The 20,455-nt window shown below is 42.6% G+C and overlaps 1 protein-coding gene across 1 annotated transcript in view; it reads right to left on the bottom strand.

Annotated features, from left to right (window-relative positions):
* Appbp2 (amyloid beta precursor protein binding protein 2) overlaps positions 1-19,628 on the bottom strand; it is a 68,177-nt gene extending 48,549 nt beyond the window's left edge. Inside the window, exons 1-2 of the mRNA XM_004664533.2 lie at positions 19,453-19,628; positions 733-821 (exon numbers count right to left, since the gene is read on the bottom strand). Coding sequence (XP_004664590.1) covers positions 733-821; positions 19,453-19,590 — 227 coding nt within the window. The 5' untranslated portion in view covers positions 19,591-19,628. The remainder of the gene's footprint in view (positions 1-732; positions 822-19,452) is intronic.
* Between the last annotated feature and the right edge of the window lie 827 nt (positions 19,629-20,455).

A 20,455-nucleotide genomic window follows, 5' to 3' on the forward strand; every position in this document is an offset into this window, starting at 1 on the left:
AGTTAAGGTGCATGCCTGTGAAGCCTAAGGACCCCAGTTCAATTCTCCAAGTCCCACATAAGCCAGATGCACATGGTGGCACATGCGTCTGGAGCTCGTTTGCAGTGGGTCAAGGCCCTTGGGGTGCCCATTCTCTCTCTCTCTCTAATAAATAAATAATAATTAATTAATTAAATTAAAAAAGAGAAACTAAATGAGAGAGGGAAGGATATGATGGGAGGTGAACATGTGAAGGGGAAAGTAGGGGAGGGGAAGGAATTGTCATGGTTTATTGTCTATAATTATGGAAGTTACCAATAAAGAAAAGCTTAAAAAAAATGGTAGTGATTCTAAAAAGGAAAAGGTGAGGCATATTCTGAGAAATGTCTGGAAGAAAATTACAATTAATATTTTACAAGATATTTAGATTCCACAAATTCTTTCTTGCTGTAAAATTAAAGAGCTTTATAAAAAATGTATTCCTCTATTATTACATTTTTTTTTCTTTTTGTTTTTCCAAGTTTCACTCTAGCTCAGGCTAACCTGAAATTCACTATGTAATCTCAGGGCAGCCTCAAAGTCACGGCAATTCTCCTTCCTCTGCCTCCTGAATGCTGGGATTAAAGGTGTGCGCCACCATTAATTGCCATTTTAATTAATACACTGGAATAAAGAGACAAAAAAAGAAACACCTAAAGGGAGTGGGAAGGACAAGAAGGGAGTTATAGAATACATATACACAAAAGAATTTACCTTTTATCCAAAGCTCTCAAAACTTTAGCAAAAACTTCCAATTCACAGAATTCACTTCCCAGTTGACATAAGCGTCCCTGTTGATAAAGCTGAAATAAAAAAACTTGAATTTAATTACTAAAAATTAAATTATTTTTAACTTTCAATGTTCTGCTTTATATCTGATAAAGAACTGATTTAGTATTTGATTACGTTAATAAATATTATTCAAAGTCAGTATAATTATATAGTATTATCAGGAAGGATGCTTACACAAAGAAAACTGTAACACTAACAAATTTCTATAATTCATATATAAATCCTAACAGTTGTATATAATTGCTAAGAACTGGTATTTGTGGGGCTGGAGAGATAGCTTAGTGATTAAGGCACTTGCCTGCAAAGACTAAGGACCAAGGTTTGATTCTTCCAGGCCCATATAAGCCATATGTACAAGGTGGTGCATCTAGAGTTTGTTTGCAGTGGCTGGAGGCCCTGGCACATCCATTCTCCCCTCCCCTGTCTCTGTCTATCTATTTCTCTCCTTGCAAATAAATAAAAAAATAATTTTTATAAAAAGAATTGGTATTTGTAAGCCAGGTATAGTGGTACATGCTTTAATCCCAGCACTCAGGAGGCAGAGGTAGGAAGATCGCCATGAGTTCAAGGCCACCCTGAGACTACATAGTGAATTCCAGGTCAACCTGGGCTATAGTGAGACCTTACCTCAAAAAAAATAAATAAATTTTAGGAGAAAGTGTCAGGGGGGAGGGAGGGAATTACCATGGGATATATATATTTTTTTTATAATCATGAAAAATGTTAATAAAAATTTAAAAATAAAATATAAATAAATAAATAAATTTTAAAAACACAACAAGAAAGAATTAGTATTTGGAAAATACTTAGAATACTATCTGGGACACAGTAGTAAGTACTATGAAACACTACATACTTATGTATTTATTAAATGCAAAGCCCATTGTTGAAACTATTTAGTGTTTTCCTTACAAAGTAATAGTTAGCAAGGTCAGGGGAAGAAGCTGAGTAAAGGAAGGATGGGGGAAGGTTAATCAAAATTTAAGATGGTATGAATAAGATGTATGGAAACCTACTATTTTAGACAATGGTGCACACAGGAGCCATAGATTATTACTAGAAATTTTCAGTGCCAGGGATGGATACCTTCCAGTGAATTGCTGGCCAGGGAGGTCCCTGATGTCCCCCCAAAATTACAGGCCACTGTTGAGGTCCCTGTTTTCCCACCAGAAATAGAAGGTAAGACCCTATTGCTGAAGACACTACATGCCTAGGCTGCAAGGTTCTGAGAAATCAAGCTGGGGCTGAGCTGAAGAAAACCTCCCTATAGACTAGCTGACAGAAAGTTGGAAAAAGCTATGCAGCATGAAGCCCTATGGGGACAGAAGTCATCAACAGTGAAAACAGAGGGCACTGCATCCCTTAGTTCAGCCAGCCAGGTCAAATGACCGAATGGGTGCAACAGTGGCATGTCTTTTGTGGGGGGAACCAACTGTTCTCTAATTGGACCTGAGGCCCGCCCTATAGGAATATATGTCTGGTACTGAAAACCTAATCAACAGCCCATGAGGGGGGAGGCCCTGAGCCTCATGAGTGTAATGCCTACTCCTGTCTGGCTAAATGCATATATTATGCTCACCAAACTGCCCTGTAAGCACTTTAATGTTCAGCCATACATACGTACACATACACACACACACACACACACACACACATTTGTTTTTATTTGAAAGAGAAAGAGGGAGAGGGAAAGAGAGAGAGAGAGAATGGGCATGCCAGGTCCTTCAGCCACTGCACACAAACTCTAGACACATGTGCCAACTGGCTTATGTGGATCCTGGGTAATAGAACCGAGGTCCTTTGGCTTTGTAGGCAAATGCCTTAACCACTAAGGCATCTCTCTAGGAACCCCCCCTTTTTTTTTGAGGTAGGGTCTCACTCTGGACCAGGCTGACCTGGAACTTACTATGTAGTCTCAGGTTTGCCTCGAACTCATGGTGATCCTCCTACCTCTGCCTCCTGAATGCTGGGATTAAAGGCGTGCACCACCACACCCAGCCAGAACCATATGTTAATGCTACTCTCACTTTTGGTTAGAGAAGCTTTTTTTTGTTTCCCAGATGGCAGTGACCACTGAGAAAACTCAAAAGGCACCATAGTGCTATGAAGAAGTGACAGAAGTGTGCTCAGCACTGAAACATCTTTATCACATTTTCCAAGGCTCAGGGTCTATTGCAGAAGAGGTGACAGAAAGAATGTAAGAGCCAAAGGAAGGGTAGGACTGCTTATAATGCAATCATCCAGACAGAAACTGGCCTCGATATCCACACCTCACAGTGCCTGCACTACCTTCACAAGACCCTTATAATAGAAAAAGACGATGACATCAAAAAAAAGAGACTAATGAAAGAGGGAGGGGATATAATGGAGAGTAAATTGGTGAAGAGGAAAGTGGGGGAGGGAAGAGAATTATCACGGTTTACTGTAAGTATGGAAGAGGTCAATTTTTAAAAAAAGAGTGTGGTACTGCACACCTTTAATACCAGTATTCTGGAGGCTAAGGTAGGAGGAACACTGTAAATTCAAGGCCAGACTGAGACACATAGTGAGTTCCAGGTCTAATGATAGTGTCCAGAAAACAAAGTCTGTTTCAGTAGAGGCCCTTCAGACCACCTTAAAATCCTAAACTCAGTTCTGGACATGGTACTTCACAAGAATAATAGGATTTATAGATATAGCATAATCATTTATTCATTCTCACCAATTAGAACTGTCACTTAAAAGGACATTTTAAATGTACTAAAATGAAAATAATGTGCGTGTATTAAAAAAGTGCTGGAGAGATCACTTAGCGGTTAAGGCACTTGCCTGCAAAGCCAAAGGACCCAGGTACAATTCCCCAGGATCCACCCATATAAGCCAGATACACAAGGGGCACATGCATCTGGAGTCTGTCTGCAGTGGCTGGATGCCCTGGCATGTCCATTCTCTCTCTCTCTCTCAAATAAATAAATAAAAATGAATTTTAAAAAGAGAAGGAGAGAGAGAGACCAGTGCAGGGCTGGAGAGATGGCTTAGCGGTTAAGGTGCTTGCCTGAGAAGCCTAAGGACACATGCTTTGACTCTCCAGGTTCCACATAATGCAGACACATAATTTGATGGAAGCATGCAAACTCGCACAAATGCATCTTGAGTTCAACTGCAGTGGCTAGAGGCTTTGGTGCACCAATTTTCTCTCTCATAAAAAAAAATTACAGCTGGGCGTGGTGGTGCATGCCTTTAATCCCAGCACTCAGGAGGCAGAGGTAGGAGGATTGCTGAGAGTTCGAGGCCACCCTGAGACTACATAGTGGATTCCAGGCCAGCCTGGACCAGAGTGAGACCCTACCTCAAAAAACCAAAAAAAAAAAAAAAAAAAAGAATTACAATAAAAGAGAGACCATGGGCTGGAGAGATGGCTTAGCGATTAAGCACTTGCCTGTGAAGCCTAAGGACCCCAGTTCGAGGCTCGATTCCTCAGGACCCACGTTAGCCAGATGCACAAGGGGGGGCACATGCATCTGGAGTTCGTTTGCAGTGTCTAGAGGCCCTGGTGCGCCCATTCTCTCTCTCCCTCTGCCTCTTTCTTTCTGTTGCTCTCAAATCAATCAATAAATAAAATAAACAAAAAAAAAATTAAAAAGAGAGAGGCCAGTATAGCATTGAGAGGATAGCTTGATTAGCAAGTATGAGAACCTGAGTGTGATCCCAGGTACACAGCATATGCCTGGTATGCTGATGCATGCCTGTAACTCAAGTGCTGGGAACAGGTGGAAGTCAATCAGGTGCTCACTGGCCAGCCAGAACAGCCGATTAGTGAGCTTCAGGCTAATGAGATGCTGCCTCAAATAAGAGGTGGACAGAGCCGGGAGTGGTGACACACACCTTTAATCCCAGCACTCAGGAGGCAGAGGTAGGATTGCTGTGAGCTCAAGGCCACCGTCCTCTGGCCTCTACACAACGTGTAACAAAGAAACAAAGAGCTGGTTCTTTGAAAGTATAAACAAGATTTATAAACCTTTAGCAAATCTTACCAAAAGAAAGAGAGAAGAGACACAAATTAATAAAATTAGAGATGAAAAAGGCACCATCACAACAGATACCAGAGAAATTTAAAAAACCATAGGAACATAAGAACATATACTCCACTAAATTTGAAAATCTGAAAGAAATGGATGATTTTTTTGATGTATATGACCTACTAAAATTAAATTAAGATGAGATTAACCACTTAAATAGACCTGTAACAAGTAGGGAGATCCACGCAGATATATATATATATCTCACACACCAATGCTTCCCAAACTTTTCCATAAAATAGAAAATGAAGGAATCCTACCAAACTCCTTCTTCGAAGCCAGCATCACCCTGATACCAAAACCAGACCAAAATAGAACAAAAAAAGAAAATAAGAGACCAATCTCCCTCATGAACATAGATGCAAAAATTCTAAACAAAATGTTGGCAAACAGAATACCAGAATATATCACAAAGATCATTCACCCCCAACAAAGTAGGTTCTATCCCAGAGATGCAGGGATGGTTCAACATGTGCAAATTGATAAATGTAATACATTATATAAATGGACTGAAGGACAAAAACCACATGATCATCTCATTAGATGCAGAAAAAAGCATTTGACAAAATCCAACATCCATTCATGATAAAAGTCCTAGAGACTGGGATTAGAAGGAACATATCTCAACATAATAAAGGCTATTTATGACAAACCTACAGCCAATATAATACTAAATGGAAAAAAAAACTGGAAGGTTTTCCACTAAAATCAATAACAAGACAAGGGTGAACACTGTCCCCACTTTTAACACTGTCCCCACTTTTATTTAATACAGCAGTGGAAGTCTTAGCCTTAGCAATAAGGCAGGAGACACACAGAAAAGGGATACAAACTGAAAAGGAAGAGATCTGGTTATTATTATTATTTGCAGATGACATGATTTTCTACATAAAGGACCCTAAAGACTCTACCAGCAAACTGTGAGAGCTGATAAACACCTATAGCCATGTAGCAGGATACAAAATAAACACACAGAGATCAATAACCTACCTATATACTAACAACAAACATACAGAGGATGAAATCAGAGAATCACTCCCATACACAACTGCATCAAAAAAATATAACAAAGTATCTTGCAATAAACCTAACCAAAGAAGTGAAGGATCTCTACGATGAAAACTTTAAAACACTCAAGTGAGAAATTGCAGAAGACACTAGGAAACAGAGACATCCCTTGTTCTTGGATCAGAAGAATCAATATTGTAGCAATAGTAATCTTACCAAAAGCAATCTACGTATTTAATGCAATTCCCATCAAAATTCAAATGGCATTCTTCATGGAAATAGAAAAACAATCCAAAAATTCATTTGGAAGCACAAAAAACCTCTATCTAAAAATAATTTTGAGCAGCAAAAATAAGGCTGGTGGTATCACTATACCTGATTTTAACCTACATTACAGAGCCACAGTAACAAAAACAGCACGGTACTGGCACAAAAACAGACATGTAGATCAATGGAACAGAACAGAGGACCCAGATATAAGTCTGGGTAGCTACAGCAACCTGATCTTTGACAAAAATGGGAAAAGCTGGGTATGGTGGCACATGCCTTTAATCCCAGTACTCAGGAGACAGATGTAGGAGGATTGCCATGAGTTTGAGGCCAACCTGAGACAACATAGTGAATTCCAGAACCGCTTGAGCTAGTTTGAAACCCTACTTTGGAAAAAAAAGAATAAACAGCCAAAAATACTCTTTGGAGAAAAGACAGCCTCTTCAGCAAATGGTGCTGGGAAAACTGGATATGTATCTGTTGAAGGATGAAAATAGATCCTAATCTCTCTCCATACACAAGAATTAAGTCCAAAAGGATCAAAGAGGACTGAAGAGATGGCACAGTGGTTAAGGTGCCTCCCTGCGAAGCCTAAGGACTGAGGTTCGATTCTCCAGGTCCCACATAAGCCAGATGCACATGGCGGTGTATGCATCTAGAGTTCATGTGCAGTGGCTGGAGGCCCTGGTGTGCCCATTCTCTCACACACACTCTCTCTCCCCCTTTGTCTATCTCTAATAAATAAATAAAATCTTTTTTAAAAAAGGATCAAAGACCTTAATATCAGACCTGAAATTCTGAAACTGCTAGAGGAAAAAGTAGGGAATGGGCTGGAGAGATGGTTTAGTGTTTAAGCACTTGCCTGTCAAGCCTAAGGATGCAAGTTTGAGGCTTGATTCCCCAGGACCCATGTAAGCCAGATGCACATCTGGAGTTCGTTTGCAGTGGCTAGAGGCCCTGGCACGCCCATTCTCTCTACATATATCTGCCTCTTTGTCTATTGCTAATAAACAAAAATAAAGGAAAACATATTTTTTAAAAAGTAGGGGAAACCCTTCAACATATTGGTCTTGGTCAAGACTTTCTGAATATAACACCAACTGCTCAGAAAATAAAACCACGGATCAACCACTGGGACCTCAGGAAATTACAAAGGTTTTGTACAGTAATGGACACTGTGAATAGAGCAAAGAGGCAACAGGAGAAAATCTCTGCCAGCTATACATCTGCCAGAGATATACAAAATATACAGAACTCAAAAAAACTAAATAGTAAGGAATCAAACAACCCAATTAAAAAATGGACTACAGGCTAGGTGTGGTGGTGCACACCTTTAATGCTGGCACTTGGGAGGCAGAGGTAGGAGGATGACCGAGAGTTCGAGCCACCCTGAGACTACATAATTAATTCCAGGTCAGCCTGGATCAAACAGAGACCTTACCTCAAAAAAAAAAAAAAAAAAAGACAGGTGTGGTGGTACATGCCTTTAGTCCCAGCATTTGAGAGGCAGAGGTAGGATTGCTGTGAGTTCAAGGCCACCCTGAGACTCCACAGTGAATTCCAGGTCAGCCTGGGATAGAGCAAGACCCTACTTTGAAAAACCAAAAAGGACTGTGAACTAGAGAGTTCTCAAAAGAAGAAATACAGATGGCATATAAACATCTAAAGAAATATTCTACATCCCTAGCCACCAGAGAAATGCAGATTAAAACTACGTTGAGATTCCATCTCACTCATGTCAGAATGGCTACCATCATGAAAACAAATGATCATAAATGCTGGTGAGGATGTGGGAAAAGAGGAATCCCTGTTGGTGGGAATGCAATCTGGTCCAGCCATTGTGGAAATCGATGTGGAGGTTCCTGAAACAGCTAAAAATAGATCTACCATATGACCCAGCTATACCACTCCTAAGCATATACCCTAAGGACTCACCTTACAGATCAACCATGTTTACTGCCGCTCTATTCACAATAGCTAGGAAATGGAACCAGCTTAGATCTCCTTCAACTGATGAGTGGATAACAAAGATGTGGCATATTTACACAATGGAGTTCTACTCAGCGGTAAAGAAAAATGAAATTATTAAATTTGCAGGAAAATGGATGGATCTGGAAAGGATTATATTTAGTGGTAACCCAGGCCCAAAAAGCCAAACGTCACATGTTCTCTCTGGTATGTGGAGCCTAGCTACAAATGATTGGACTTCTATGTGAGTAGGAATAAAACTAGGTAGCAGGGGTTGGAGAGACGGCTTAGTGGTTAAGGCATTTGCCTGCAAAGGCAAAGGATCTTGGTTCAATTCTCCAGGACCCATGTAAGCCAGATGCACAAGGGGGCGCATGCATCTGGAGTTTGTTTGCAGTGGCTGGAGGCCCTGGCATGCCCATTCTCTCTCTCTCTCACTCAAACAAATAAAACATATTAAAAAAAAAAAAAAACTCAGTAGCAGAGGCCAATAAGCTACAAAGGGGATATAAAGGGAATAGAAAAGGGAAGGAGGGGGGCTTAATAGGATGGTACTGTATATATGTAAATAGAAGTACAGATTAATGGTGGTGAAAAGGCCTAAATGAAGTCAAAGGAAGAGACTGAGTAAAGGAAAGGTGGAGGGAGGGCTAAATCAAAATCTAAGAGGATATAAATAAGTAATATGGAAACCTACTTTTTTTGGACAATGTAACACTCAAAAGCCATAGATTGGTACTAGAAAATTTTCAGTTCCAGGGATGGGATATCTTCCAATGAGTTTTTGGCCATGGAGGTCCCTGATACAGCAAAAACATTAGAGGCCATTGTCAAGGCCCTTTGTTTCCCACCAGGAATAGATGGTAAGACCCTACTGCTGAAGACTCCACATGCTTGGGGCTGCAAGGTCACTGAGAAATCCTGCTGGAGCTGAGCTGAAAACCTCCTCCTTATAGACCAGCTGACAGAAAGCTGGAAAAAGCTACACTGCATGCAGCTCCATGGAAGAAAAAAAAACCACCAGTGGAGATAAACAACAGAGGACACTGCAAGCCTAAAAGTTGGGCAAATGGGAGCAATAGTGGCATGTCTGTAATGAGGGAAACCAACCACTCTTTAATTGGACTGGAGGCCTGCTCCACGGGAGGGAAAACAGGCCTGATACTGAAAACCTACAACAGGGGCATTCACGAGCCCTAGGAGTATAACGTGCTGGTGTCTGGCTAAATGTATATACTGTGTTTACCAAACTGTCCAGTAAGCACTTCTCTTAATGTTCATACCCATATATTAATGCTACTCTCACTTTTGGTTAGAGAATCTTCTATTTTCAGATGGCAGTGACCTTGGGATGACTCAGAAGGCACTATGGTGCTGAGAAGTGACAGAGGAGTGCTCATCACTGAAATATCTCTATCACATCTTCCAAAGCTCAGGGTCTACTGTGGAACAGGTGGCAGAAAGAATCTAAGAGCCAAAGGAAGTGTAGGACTCCTTATAACGTGCTCCTCCAGGCACAAAACGGGCTGGATATTCACGACCTCGCAGCACCTGACACTACCTACACAAGACCATCAATAGGAGGAAAAGATGATGACATCATAATAATAGAGAAACTAGGATTAGTGGCGCACACCTTTAATCCCAGCACTCAGAAGGCAGGGGTAGGAGAATTGCCATGAGTTCAAAGCCACCTTGAGACTACATAGCGAATTTCAGGTCAGCCTGGACTGCAGTCTCTACCTCGAAAAACCAAAAAGATAAAAAAAATTAAAAAATAAATAAATAAAAGACAGACGGATTGAGAGGGGGAAGAGGTATGATGGAGAGTAGAGTTCCAAAGGGGAAAGTAGGGGGAGGGAGATAATTACCATGGGTTGTTGTCTATATTTACGGAAGTTGTCAACATATATATATCTGTCTAACTTCACTATAAAAATTTTTAATGCTTTAGATTCTTTCTAGTGTTTACTATGCTCAATAAGTTAATTTCTTATTCTCTTGCTCCTGTGCCAATGCTACAATATTTTTAAATGTGTACTAAGTCACTTGACTATTTTACAATGCACACCTTTATAGCATGGTGGTGCATGCCTTAATCACAGCACTTGGGAGGCAGAAGTAGGTGTATAGATGTGAGTTTCAGGCCACCCTGAGACTACACAGTGAATTCCAGGTCAGCTTGGGCTAGAGAGCAAGACCCTACCTTGAAAAACCAGAAAAAATTTTTCCTTGGTTCATTTTTCTTAGATAATTGTTCCATGTGAGTGCCATATTTAATGTTTCCCATACCAATATATGCTGACCTTTTAGGTCAAACTGATAAATTTACATATATCATATTAACTTCCAATCTAGATACCAAGGACAGAGCTAGAGAAATGGCTCAGCAGTTAAGGCACTTGCCTACAAAACCTAACAACCTGAGTTCAATTTCCCAGTACCCATGTAAAGCCAGATGCACAAAGTGGTGCATGCATCTGGAGTTCATTTGCAGCAGCTGGAGGCCCTGGAATGCCCATTTCTTTCTCTCTTGCTCTTTTCCCACTCTGTTTGCAAATAAATAATTTTTTTAAAAAAGAAAAACAGCGAGAGCCGGACATGGTGGCATGTGCCTTTAATCCCAGCACTTGGGAGGCAGAGGAAGGAAGACCGCTATGAGTTTAAGGCCAGCCTGAGAGTACATAGTGAATTCCAGGTCAGCCTGGGCTAGAGTGAGACCCTATCTGGAAAAACAAAAACAAAACAGATATCAAGGATAACCAGCTATTTCCATTCTTTTTATAAAATATTTTTATTTATTTATTTGAGAGAGATGGAGAGTGTATGTGAATATGGGTGTGGCAGGGTCTTCTGTCACTGCATACAAACTCCAGATCCATGTGCCATTGTGTGTACCTGTGTGGGTACTGGAGAATCAAACCTGGATCATCTAACTTTGCAAGGGCCTTGAACTGTCATCTCTCCAGTCCTATTTCCATTCTTTTTAGACACTTCCCCCTATAGGTTTCCACTTATCTTTTGCTTGTTATTGACATAGGGCCTCATGTAGCCCAGGCCACCATGGCACTGGTTATACAGCACTAGAGATCAAACCCTGGAAGGGCTTTGTGCATATTAGGCAGGCACTCTATCGTGATTAAAGGCATGTGCCACCACGCCCAGCAGAATATCAGCTCTTTGTCAACTGTTGTATTTTTTTTTTAATGTAGGGTCTCACTCTAGCCTAAGTTGACCTGGAGTTCACTGTAGTCGTGGGTGGCCTTGAACTCATGGTGACCCTTCTACCTCTGCCTGCCAGGCATGGGCCACTACACCCAGCCCAAATACTTCATTTCCCCAGTATGTTACCAGCAAATCAAGATTTTCAGAATATTGGCTGAAACTACAGATGGCCAGACACACAACACAAATATGCACAGAAAAATAACCTTAAATCAGGCATTTATTAATGCATTTCACAGCGTAAGATATATAAGAGCAAAATCATTAGGTTTAACACTGCTTGCTAGACATGGTATATACTACCATGATGCCCATCTAAAGAAAAAAACTTTTAGTATTTTATTTTTACTTACTTGAGAGAGAGGGGGAGAGAGAGAGAGAAATGGGTTTGCAGGGCCTCCAGCCACTGCAAACAGACTCCAGATACATGCACTGGCTTTACATGGGTACTGGGGAATCAAACTGAGGATGTTAGGCTCTGAAGGCCAGCACCTTAACTCTCCAGCACCCACCCCCCCTTTTTTTCTGAGACATCTCACACTGTAGTTTAGGCTGGTCTAAAATTATGTAGCCAGGCTGGCTGTGAACTCTACAGATCCTTTTGCCTCAGCTTCCCTAGTGCTAGGATCGCAGCACAAAGCACATGCATGTGCGGAAGGACCAAGTATCTTTCTCTATCACTCTCCACCTTACTTAGTGAGGCAGGGGCTCTCACCTAAGTCCAGGGCTCACTAATTTAGCTAGCCAGCTTATTCCTGGGATCGTACCTTGCAGGCCTCCATGCTCATCTAGCACTTATGTGGGTGCTGGGCATCTGAATTCTTGTGTAGCATACAAGTTATTCACTGAGCCATCTCTCTAGCTCCCAATTTGTTTCTTAAGTTTCTGGGAGGTTTTGTTTGTTTCTGAGACAGGATCAGCCTTTCCTGCCATATGCTGTAGTAGCTATTCCCAACTTTATTTTTGTTGTTTTTCTAGGCAGGGTCTCGCTCTAGCCCAGACTGACCTGGAATTCACTATGCAGTCTCAGGTGGGCTGGAACTCACAGCAATCCTACTACCTCTACCTCTGCTGGGTTAAAGACACAATCCACCACATACCCCGGCTTATTTCCAACAAAAATTTGCAACTATTACCTCTTACTTCAGCAGGTCTTCTCACCTCCTAATTACTCCTTACAAACCTGCCCAAAACTGACACCTCAGATTTTTAACTCTTTCCTTAAGGCCTTATAGAAAGGAGTATTCTTTTCCCACCTGCACATGAAGACAAACACCTTAATAATTTATGCATAGCAAGGAGACAAGATCAAAAAGAGGCAAGACAAAATGAATGCTGAGGGCCTTTGCTCCCTAAGTTACTTCCAGCCTAAGTGGTACATAGTAAACCTCTCTTTTTTTCTTGAGAGTTTCATAGTCTAAGCTAGCCTCCAACTCGAACCAGACAGAGATGACCTTGAACTTCTGATCCTCTTGCCTCCACCACCTCACTGCTGAATTACAGACATGCACTAAACCTGGTTTATGTGGTGCTGGGGATCCAACCAAAGGCTTCATGCATACTAGGCATGCACTCTACCAACTGAACCACATCCTCAACCCTCAACCTCTCACTTTTTGATTTCTTCCATTCGTCCTCATGTATTCTAATGACTTTCATTCTTTAAAGAGAAAAAAGTATATGTAAAAAGATTGTTAATGTATTTTGGAACAAAAAATTAGAGTTGAAGTATTTGTTCATGTGGACAACTAAAGAATTTTAATCAGCAAAAAGGCAGAAACTAAAAATGTACAAGTCTATAAATTGGGTACTTAATATCAGCTTTACCCTTTTATGATTTATTATTCCTTTCTCATTTTTTCTTTGTACATTTAGCACAAGTTAAATTGGATAATAAAAAATATGAATTGCGCTGGGCGTGGTGGCGCACGCCTTTAATCCCAGCACTCGGGAGGCAGAGGTAGGAGGATCGCCATGAGTTCGAGGCCACCCTGAGACTACATAGTGAATTCCAGGTCAGCCTGCACTACAGAAAGACTCTACTTCAAAAAACCAAATAAAAAAGGGGATGGGGGTGGAGAGATGGCTCAGTGGTTAAGGTGCTTGCCTGCAAGACCTAACGACCCACATTCGATTTCCCAGTACATACATAGAACCAGAAGCACAAAGTGGCGCATACATCTGGAATTCTGTTGCAGTGACTAGAGGCTCTGATGTGCCCATTCTGTCTCTTTGTCTGCTTGCAGAAAAATAAAAATATTAAAAGGGGGGGCTGGAGAGATGGCTTAGTGGTTAAGGCATTTGCCTACAAAGCCAAGGGACCCAGATCCAATTCCCCAGAACCAACATAAGCCAGATGCACAAGGTGGCTCATGTGTCTGATGTTTATTTACAGTGGCTGAAGGCATTATTGCACCCATTTTCTCTCTCTGTGTCTCTCTCTCAAGTAAGATAAAAATCAATTATTTAAAAATGAGAGAGAAAAAAGATTACTTCATACTTTCTTTCACCCTTCCTACTTATTAACTTATCTAAATCATGAAACAGGATATTAACATGACACTGGAGTACCACCAATTATGAAACACAGGACCATTTTGATACCACATAAACTTTGTTTACAATTGTGCCTATGGATAGAATTAGGACTGTGCAGAGATCTGATTATGAGTTTATCCTTGGCTCTAAAGTGAAAAAAACTGGAATCAGCACACTCCCTAAAATTTCAAATTAGGCAAGGGATGAGTAACATTATTTGTATGTGGACTTAAAAATGATTAAAAAGTACTTCATGGGCTGGAGAGATGGACCCAGGTTCACTTCCCCAGTACCCATGTAGGACAGATGTACAAGGTGACCCATGTGTCTGGAGTTGATTTGCAGTGGCTACAGACCCTGGTATGACCATTCCCTTTCTATATCTATCTGCTTCTCTCTCTCTCAAAATAAATGAATAAATCAAATATTAAAGAACAATTTAGAAGTATCTTCTGGAAGCCGGGCATGGTGGCGCACACCTTTAATCCCAGCACTGGGAGGCAGAGGAAGGAGAATCACTGAGAGTTCAAGGCCATCCTGAGACTCCATAGTGAATTCCAGGTCAGCCTGGGCTAGAGTGAGACCCTACCTCGAAAAACCAAAAAAAAAGGGAGCCCTGGCACATGCACACACAAACATACATGTAAAAAAAGTAGTATCTTATTTGACAAATACCCTATGTGTTTTCTCATGCAGAATCTAGATATAAATACACAATGTGCCAGGCATGGTGGCACATGCCTTTAATCCCAGCACTCGGGAGGGCGAGGTAGGAGGATCACACATACCTGGAAAAGCATATGATAGATCTGTATGGAAATGTCATAATGAAGCCTATTATTTTATACAATGGATATATACTATATTTAAAAGCATTAAGCTGGGTTGGAGAGATGGCTTAATGCTGAAGGCGCTTGCCTGCAAAGCCAAAGTACCCAGGTTTGATTCCCCAGGGCCCACATAAGCCAGATGCATAAAGTGGCACATGCATCTCAAGTTTGTTTACAGTGGCCGGAGGCCCTGGAGCACCTATTCTCTCTCTCTCTTAAATAAATAAATAATTTTTTAAAGTATTAAGGGCAGGAAGGATGGCTTAGCAGTTAAGGTGCTTGCCTGCAAAGCCTACCCAGGTTCTATTCTCCAGGACTCACATTAGCTAGATGCACAAGGGGGCGCAAGCGTCTGGAGCTCATTTGCAGGGGCTGGAAGCCCTGGCATGCCCACTCTCTACCCTCCTCTTTCTGTCAAATAAATAAAATTAAAATATATTTTTTTAAAGTATTAAGCTGGAGGCTGAATACATGGCTCAGTGGTTAAAGGTAATTGTCTGTAACGCCTGGCAGCCCAGGGCTCAACTCTCCAGTACCTAAATAAAGCAAGATACACAAAATGGCACCAGTGTCTGGTGTTCCTTTGCAGCAGCAGGAGGCCCTGACACACCCATTCACATTCTCTGTCTGCTTGCAAATAGATTTAAATTAAACTTTTTTTTTTTTTTTTTTGAGGTAGGGTCTTCCTCTAGCCCAGGCTGACCTGGAATTCACTATGTAGTCTCAGGATGGCCTCGAACTCACGGCGATCTTCCTACTGCTGCCCCCTGAGTGCTGGGATTAAAGGTGTACACTACCATGGCCAGCTTTAAAAAAAAACAAAAAAGAATGATTGAGATGGGGAGGTAATATGATGGAGAATGGAATTTCAAAGGGAAAAGTGTCAGGGGGGAGGGAGGGAATTACCATGGGATTTTTTTTATAATCATGGAAAATGTTAATAAAAAAATAAAAATTAAAAAAGAAAGAAAGAAAGAAAAGCATTGCTGTGCTTGGTGGTTTATGTCTTTAATCCCAGCACTTGAGGATCACTGTGAGTTTGAGGTCACCCTGAAACTACATAGTGAATTCCAGGTCAGCCTGGACTAGAGTGCAACCCTTCCCCCAAAAAACAAAACAAAGTAATAAAGAAAGAAAGGGTATTAAACTGGGCACAATGGCACACACCTAATCCTAACTACTGGTGAGGCTGAGGCAGGAGGATCAAAAGTTTAAGACCTGCTTGGGCTACAGAGTGAGTTCAAGGGCAGCCTAGGCAACTTTAGTGAAATTCTATCTCAAAACAAAACAGATGGAAATGTCATAATGAAGCCTATTATTTTATACAATGGATATATGCTATATTTAAAAGCATTAAGCTGGGTTGGAGAGATGGCTTAATGCTGAAGGTGCTTGCCTGCAAAGCCAAAGTACCCAGGTTTGATTCCCCAGGGCCACTATCACATCTATCAGATCCTTCAAGGCTCAGGGACCACTGCAAAAGAAGTGGTGGGAAGAATGTTAAGAGCCATGCTAGAGAGATGGCTTAATGATTAAGGCACTTGCCTGCAAAGCCTAAGGACACAAGTTCAATTCCCCAGTACCCAATTATAAGCCAAATGCACAAGGTGGTGCATGCATCTGGAGTTTGTTTGCAGTGGCTGGAGGCTCTGGCACACCCACTCTCTCTCTATCTGCTTCTTCCTTCCTATGTCTTTCAAATAAATAAATATATTAAAAAAAAAAAAGAGCCAGGCTTGGTGACACCTTTACGTCTTTAATCCCAGCACTTGGGAGGAAGAGGTAGGAAGTAGGATGGCCTTGAGTTCGAGGCCACCTGAGACTATATCATGAATTCCAGGTCAGCCTGAGCTAGAGTGAGAACCTACCTCAAAAATAAATAAATAAAATAAAATAAAATCCTAAAAAAAAAAAAATTAAGAATGTAAAAACCAAAGGAAGGAGAGGAATGCTTAAAATACTGTATTCCAGACACAAAGTGGCCTAGATAGTGATGACCTCAATATGGCTGATATGGCCAATGTCACCTACCCAAGACCTGCATAATAGGAGGGTAAACAAATGATGACATAAAAATAGAAGAGAGGGCTGGAGAGATGGCTTAGCGGTTAAGCGCTTGCCTGTGAAGCCTAAGGACCCCGGTTCGAGGCTCGGTTCCTCAGGTCCCACGTTAGCCAGATGCACAAGGGGGCGCACGCGTCTGGAGTTCGTTTGCAGAGGCTGGAAGCCCTGACGCGCCCATTCTCTCTCTCTCCCTCTATCTGTCTTTCTCTCTGTGTCTGTCGCTCTCAAATAAATAAAAAATTAAAAAAAAAAAAAATAGAAGAGAGATGGCCAGGCGTGGTGGTACATGCCTTTAATCCCAGCACTAGGGAGGCAGAGGTAGGAAGGCCGGTGTGAGTTCAAGGCCACCCTGAGATTATATAGTGAATTCCAGGTTAGCCTGAGCTAAAGTGAGACCCTACCTTGGAAAACCAAAAGAAAAGAAGAGAGACTAGTTGAGAAGAAGGGATTGAATGGAGGGGAGATTTGGGAGGAGGTTTTAAAAGGAAAGGTGGTGATCCTGGCATATTGGTTATAATTATGGAAGTTGTCAATAAAAAAGTTTACAATAGAATAGAGAAGTCAAGGGATGTGGTTCAGTGATTAAGCACTTGTGCATGTGCAAGGCCCTGTGTTCAACTCCCAGGATCAGCACAAAAAGAAAAAAGAAACAAGGTTATACTGTACTCCAGTTTAATTATGAGACTTAAACAACAAACGTGACAGCACTTCACACAGTTCCAGGCACAAACCTAGTACCTTCCTTTACCTTAGCATAGGGCCAGGTTCACAGTAAGAATATGCCTACTGGGCTGGAGAGATGGCTGAGCAGTGAAGGCGCATGCCTATGAAACCTAAGGACCCAGGTTTGATTCTTTAGGTCCTGTGTAAGCCAGATGCACACGGTGGTACATGCATCTGGAATTCATTTGCAGTGGCTACAGGCCATGGCATGCCCATTCCCATTCTCCCCCTCCCCCATCTCTAATAAATAAATAAATTAAAATAAGATCTTTAAAAAAAGAATATGACTATTAAATAGTAAATGACCAAAAATGTGTCAAAAGCACCATCTGTCCATACTCACTATTAATACCCTTGAAAGAAAGCTTCAATTAGAGTAGAGGTTACTAGAAGATGCTCCAGTATTGTGAAGAAATTAAAATAGTAAAGGTACTTTTATTGGTCAAATTCCCAGTGATCTGCTCTAAATGGTGTAAAAGTTCACACATGACTTAATGAAATGGACCAGAAATAGATTCTGCTGCAGTTTTCCATGTTGAGAAAGGCAAATATAATTTGTCCTTGGAGAGGATGTATCTATCTTAAGTGCACAAAATTTCCTTAGTTATATTCAAAAGTAAATCAAAGGAATTTGGAATGGAGGCAGTTTTTTCTCTAAATCCAAAAGCAGTAATACGCACAGTCGAAATGGATCTTCTCCATATATTTAGGAGGACAATTAGTGTATTTCTTAGAATTGGTACAAAGCCACAGAATGTATAAATAGATAGAATGCAGCATATCAGTTGCTAATTCTGAAAAAATATTCTCAGGCTAGAGAAAGCAGGCAATCTTCCCAATAAAACAAGTGTCACACAGCACTATACATATGTAAGACCATATGCATCTGTTCAATATCAAATTACGCTATTCCAGTCAACTTACTAATAAAGAAGTATTTATGATCTAAGTTTAAAAAAAAAAATCCTCCACTACTGTGGTCACATTTTGCAAGGGTGACTACTGGAGACTGGAGTTGCCCACGCTGACTCAAGGCGCAAGGCACGGAGGACTGAATAATAAATCCAGTGTTCACATTCAAATGTGGGGGAGAGGAAAAGGGAGGCTCCAAGTCCATAAAGTTCTCCTCCCTCTCAGAACACTGCAAAAATTGTCCACGTCCAAGGACACTTACCCTTGAAACTCCTTGGAGAGTGACTTGGAGACTTTTTGTTCAGATTTTTTGATGGGGAGAGATTTAGGAATGCTGCGAGATCGCAATTTTCACATACAGGGACAAAATTAAAATTTCTATTTCTTTCAGGAAATTTTACCGCTTCTTGAAAAAATAAAAGTCCACCAACATACTCACATTGACAAAATCCTTAATGCAACATAAAGTGTATAACACTACCACCACCAAAAAACCCCCCAAAAAACAAAAAACACCTTAAATCCTATGCAAAATGAAGCACACAGAATATTCCCAATGATCCCTAATTCGGAATGAGAAGAGAAAGGAGAAACGAAATTCTCCAAACAGGACAAAAAGGGGGGGGGGGAAGCACTCGAGGGAAGGCAGGCAGCGAGATGACCAAGTAGGGAGGGGCGCGGGGAGGAGCACATGAGAAAAGTCCAGCTGATGCTGACGCTCAGAAGAAGGGAAGGTGGAGAAATATCCCAAAGATAGAGGAAGAATGGGGTGTCAGCAGGCAAAAGGCCTAGTGGGTGGGCTCAGGGGACAGCACAGGGGGACAGCACTCAGGAGGAAGAGACGGCAGGCCCGCAGGGCTCCGGAGGCAGAAGCGGAGGATCCGGGGAGACTAAGTGCGGGAAAGCGGACCGGGCACGGGGAGGTGGGGGCAGCTCGGAGGCGAGCCCGCGGCGGTGTGCGGGGGTCCGCGGATGTGGAAGGAAGGGGGTGCGGCCCCGGGGGTCTGGGGCGGCAGCGCATCGAGCGGGCCCACCGGCCACCGTACCTTGTAGTAAACATCGAACTGGATATTCTCCGGCAAGGAACGGATGTCTCGGCGGGAGCGGATGTAGTTGTCCACGACGGCGGAGATGGCGGTGTTGTAGAGAGTCTCCGGGATCCACTCGAGCTCCACCGCCGCCATCTTCCTTCCCGCCTCCTCCTCCTCCTCCTCCTCCTCCTCCTCCTCCCGAAGGCCCCCGCCTCCCTCCGTAGCGAACCCCTCAGCGGGCCCCGGAGGATTCGGAGGGGCGGCGGCGGCGGCGGCGGCGGCCACGCGGACACACGGCAGAAAAGGCCCCGGCCGCCCGGCCTGCCTGCCTGCCCCGGGGCGTCGGGCGAGGGGCGGAGACAACGGACGCAGGCCCGGGGCTACGCGGCGGGACCGACGATCAGCGCACAGGGCCGAAGCCCAGCCTCACATTCCGGGTCTGAGAAGAACCCCGGGTTCCGGCCCAGCGCCGAGCTCTGCAGGGGCGGGACTACGCGGGCGGCGTCATGACGTCAGCGCGCGCCGGCGCGCGGGAGGGACAGGAATGCGGCAGCGGGCGGCTGGCGGACCGTCCCTCCCGGAGCCGGCGCTGGGTGCGGGGCCGGCTCGGACGCTGACGTCGAGTCGGTCACTCGGCGCGTCCTTCCCTTCGTTTGAGTCCTGCGTCCGGAGTTTTTTTTGTTTTTTTTTTTTTTGTGGGGGAGAACACGGACCCTCTTGAGCTTTCAGGTTAAAAGTTTAGAAAACGAGCCGGGCGTGGTGGTGCACGCCTTTAATCCCAGCCCTCCGGAGGTAGAGATAGGAGGATCACCGTTGAGTTCGAGGCCACCCTGAGACTCCATAGTGAATTCCAGGGCAGCGCGGGCTAGAGCGAGACCCTACTTTGAAAAACGAAAGTGAATAAATAAAAATAGATTTGCAAAAAAAAAAAAAAGGTTAGTGCCGAGAGTTCAAGGCCACCCTGAGACTACCTAGTGAATTTCAGGTCAGCCTGAACTACAGCGAGACCCTCGAAAAA

This window comes from Jaculus jaculus, chromosome 9 (genome assembly GCF_020740685.1).
Source record: "Jaculus jaculus isolate mJacJac1 chromosome 9, mJacJac1.mat.Y.cur, whole genome shotgun sequence".
Classification (NCBI taxonomy): domain Eukaryota; kingdom Metazoa; phylum Chordata; class Mammalia; order Rodentia; family Dipodidae; genus Jaculus; species Jaculus jaculus.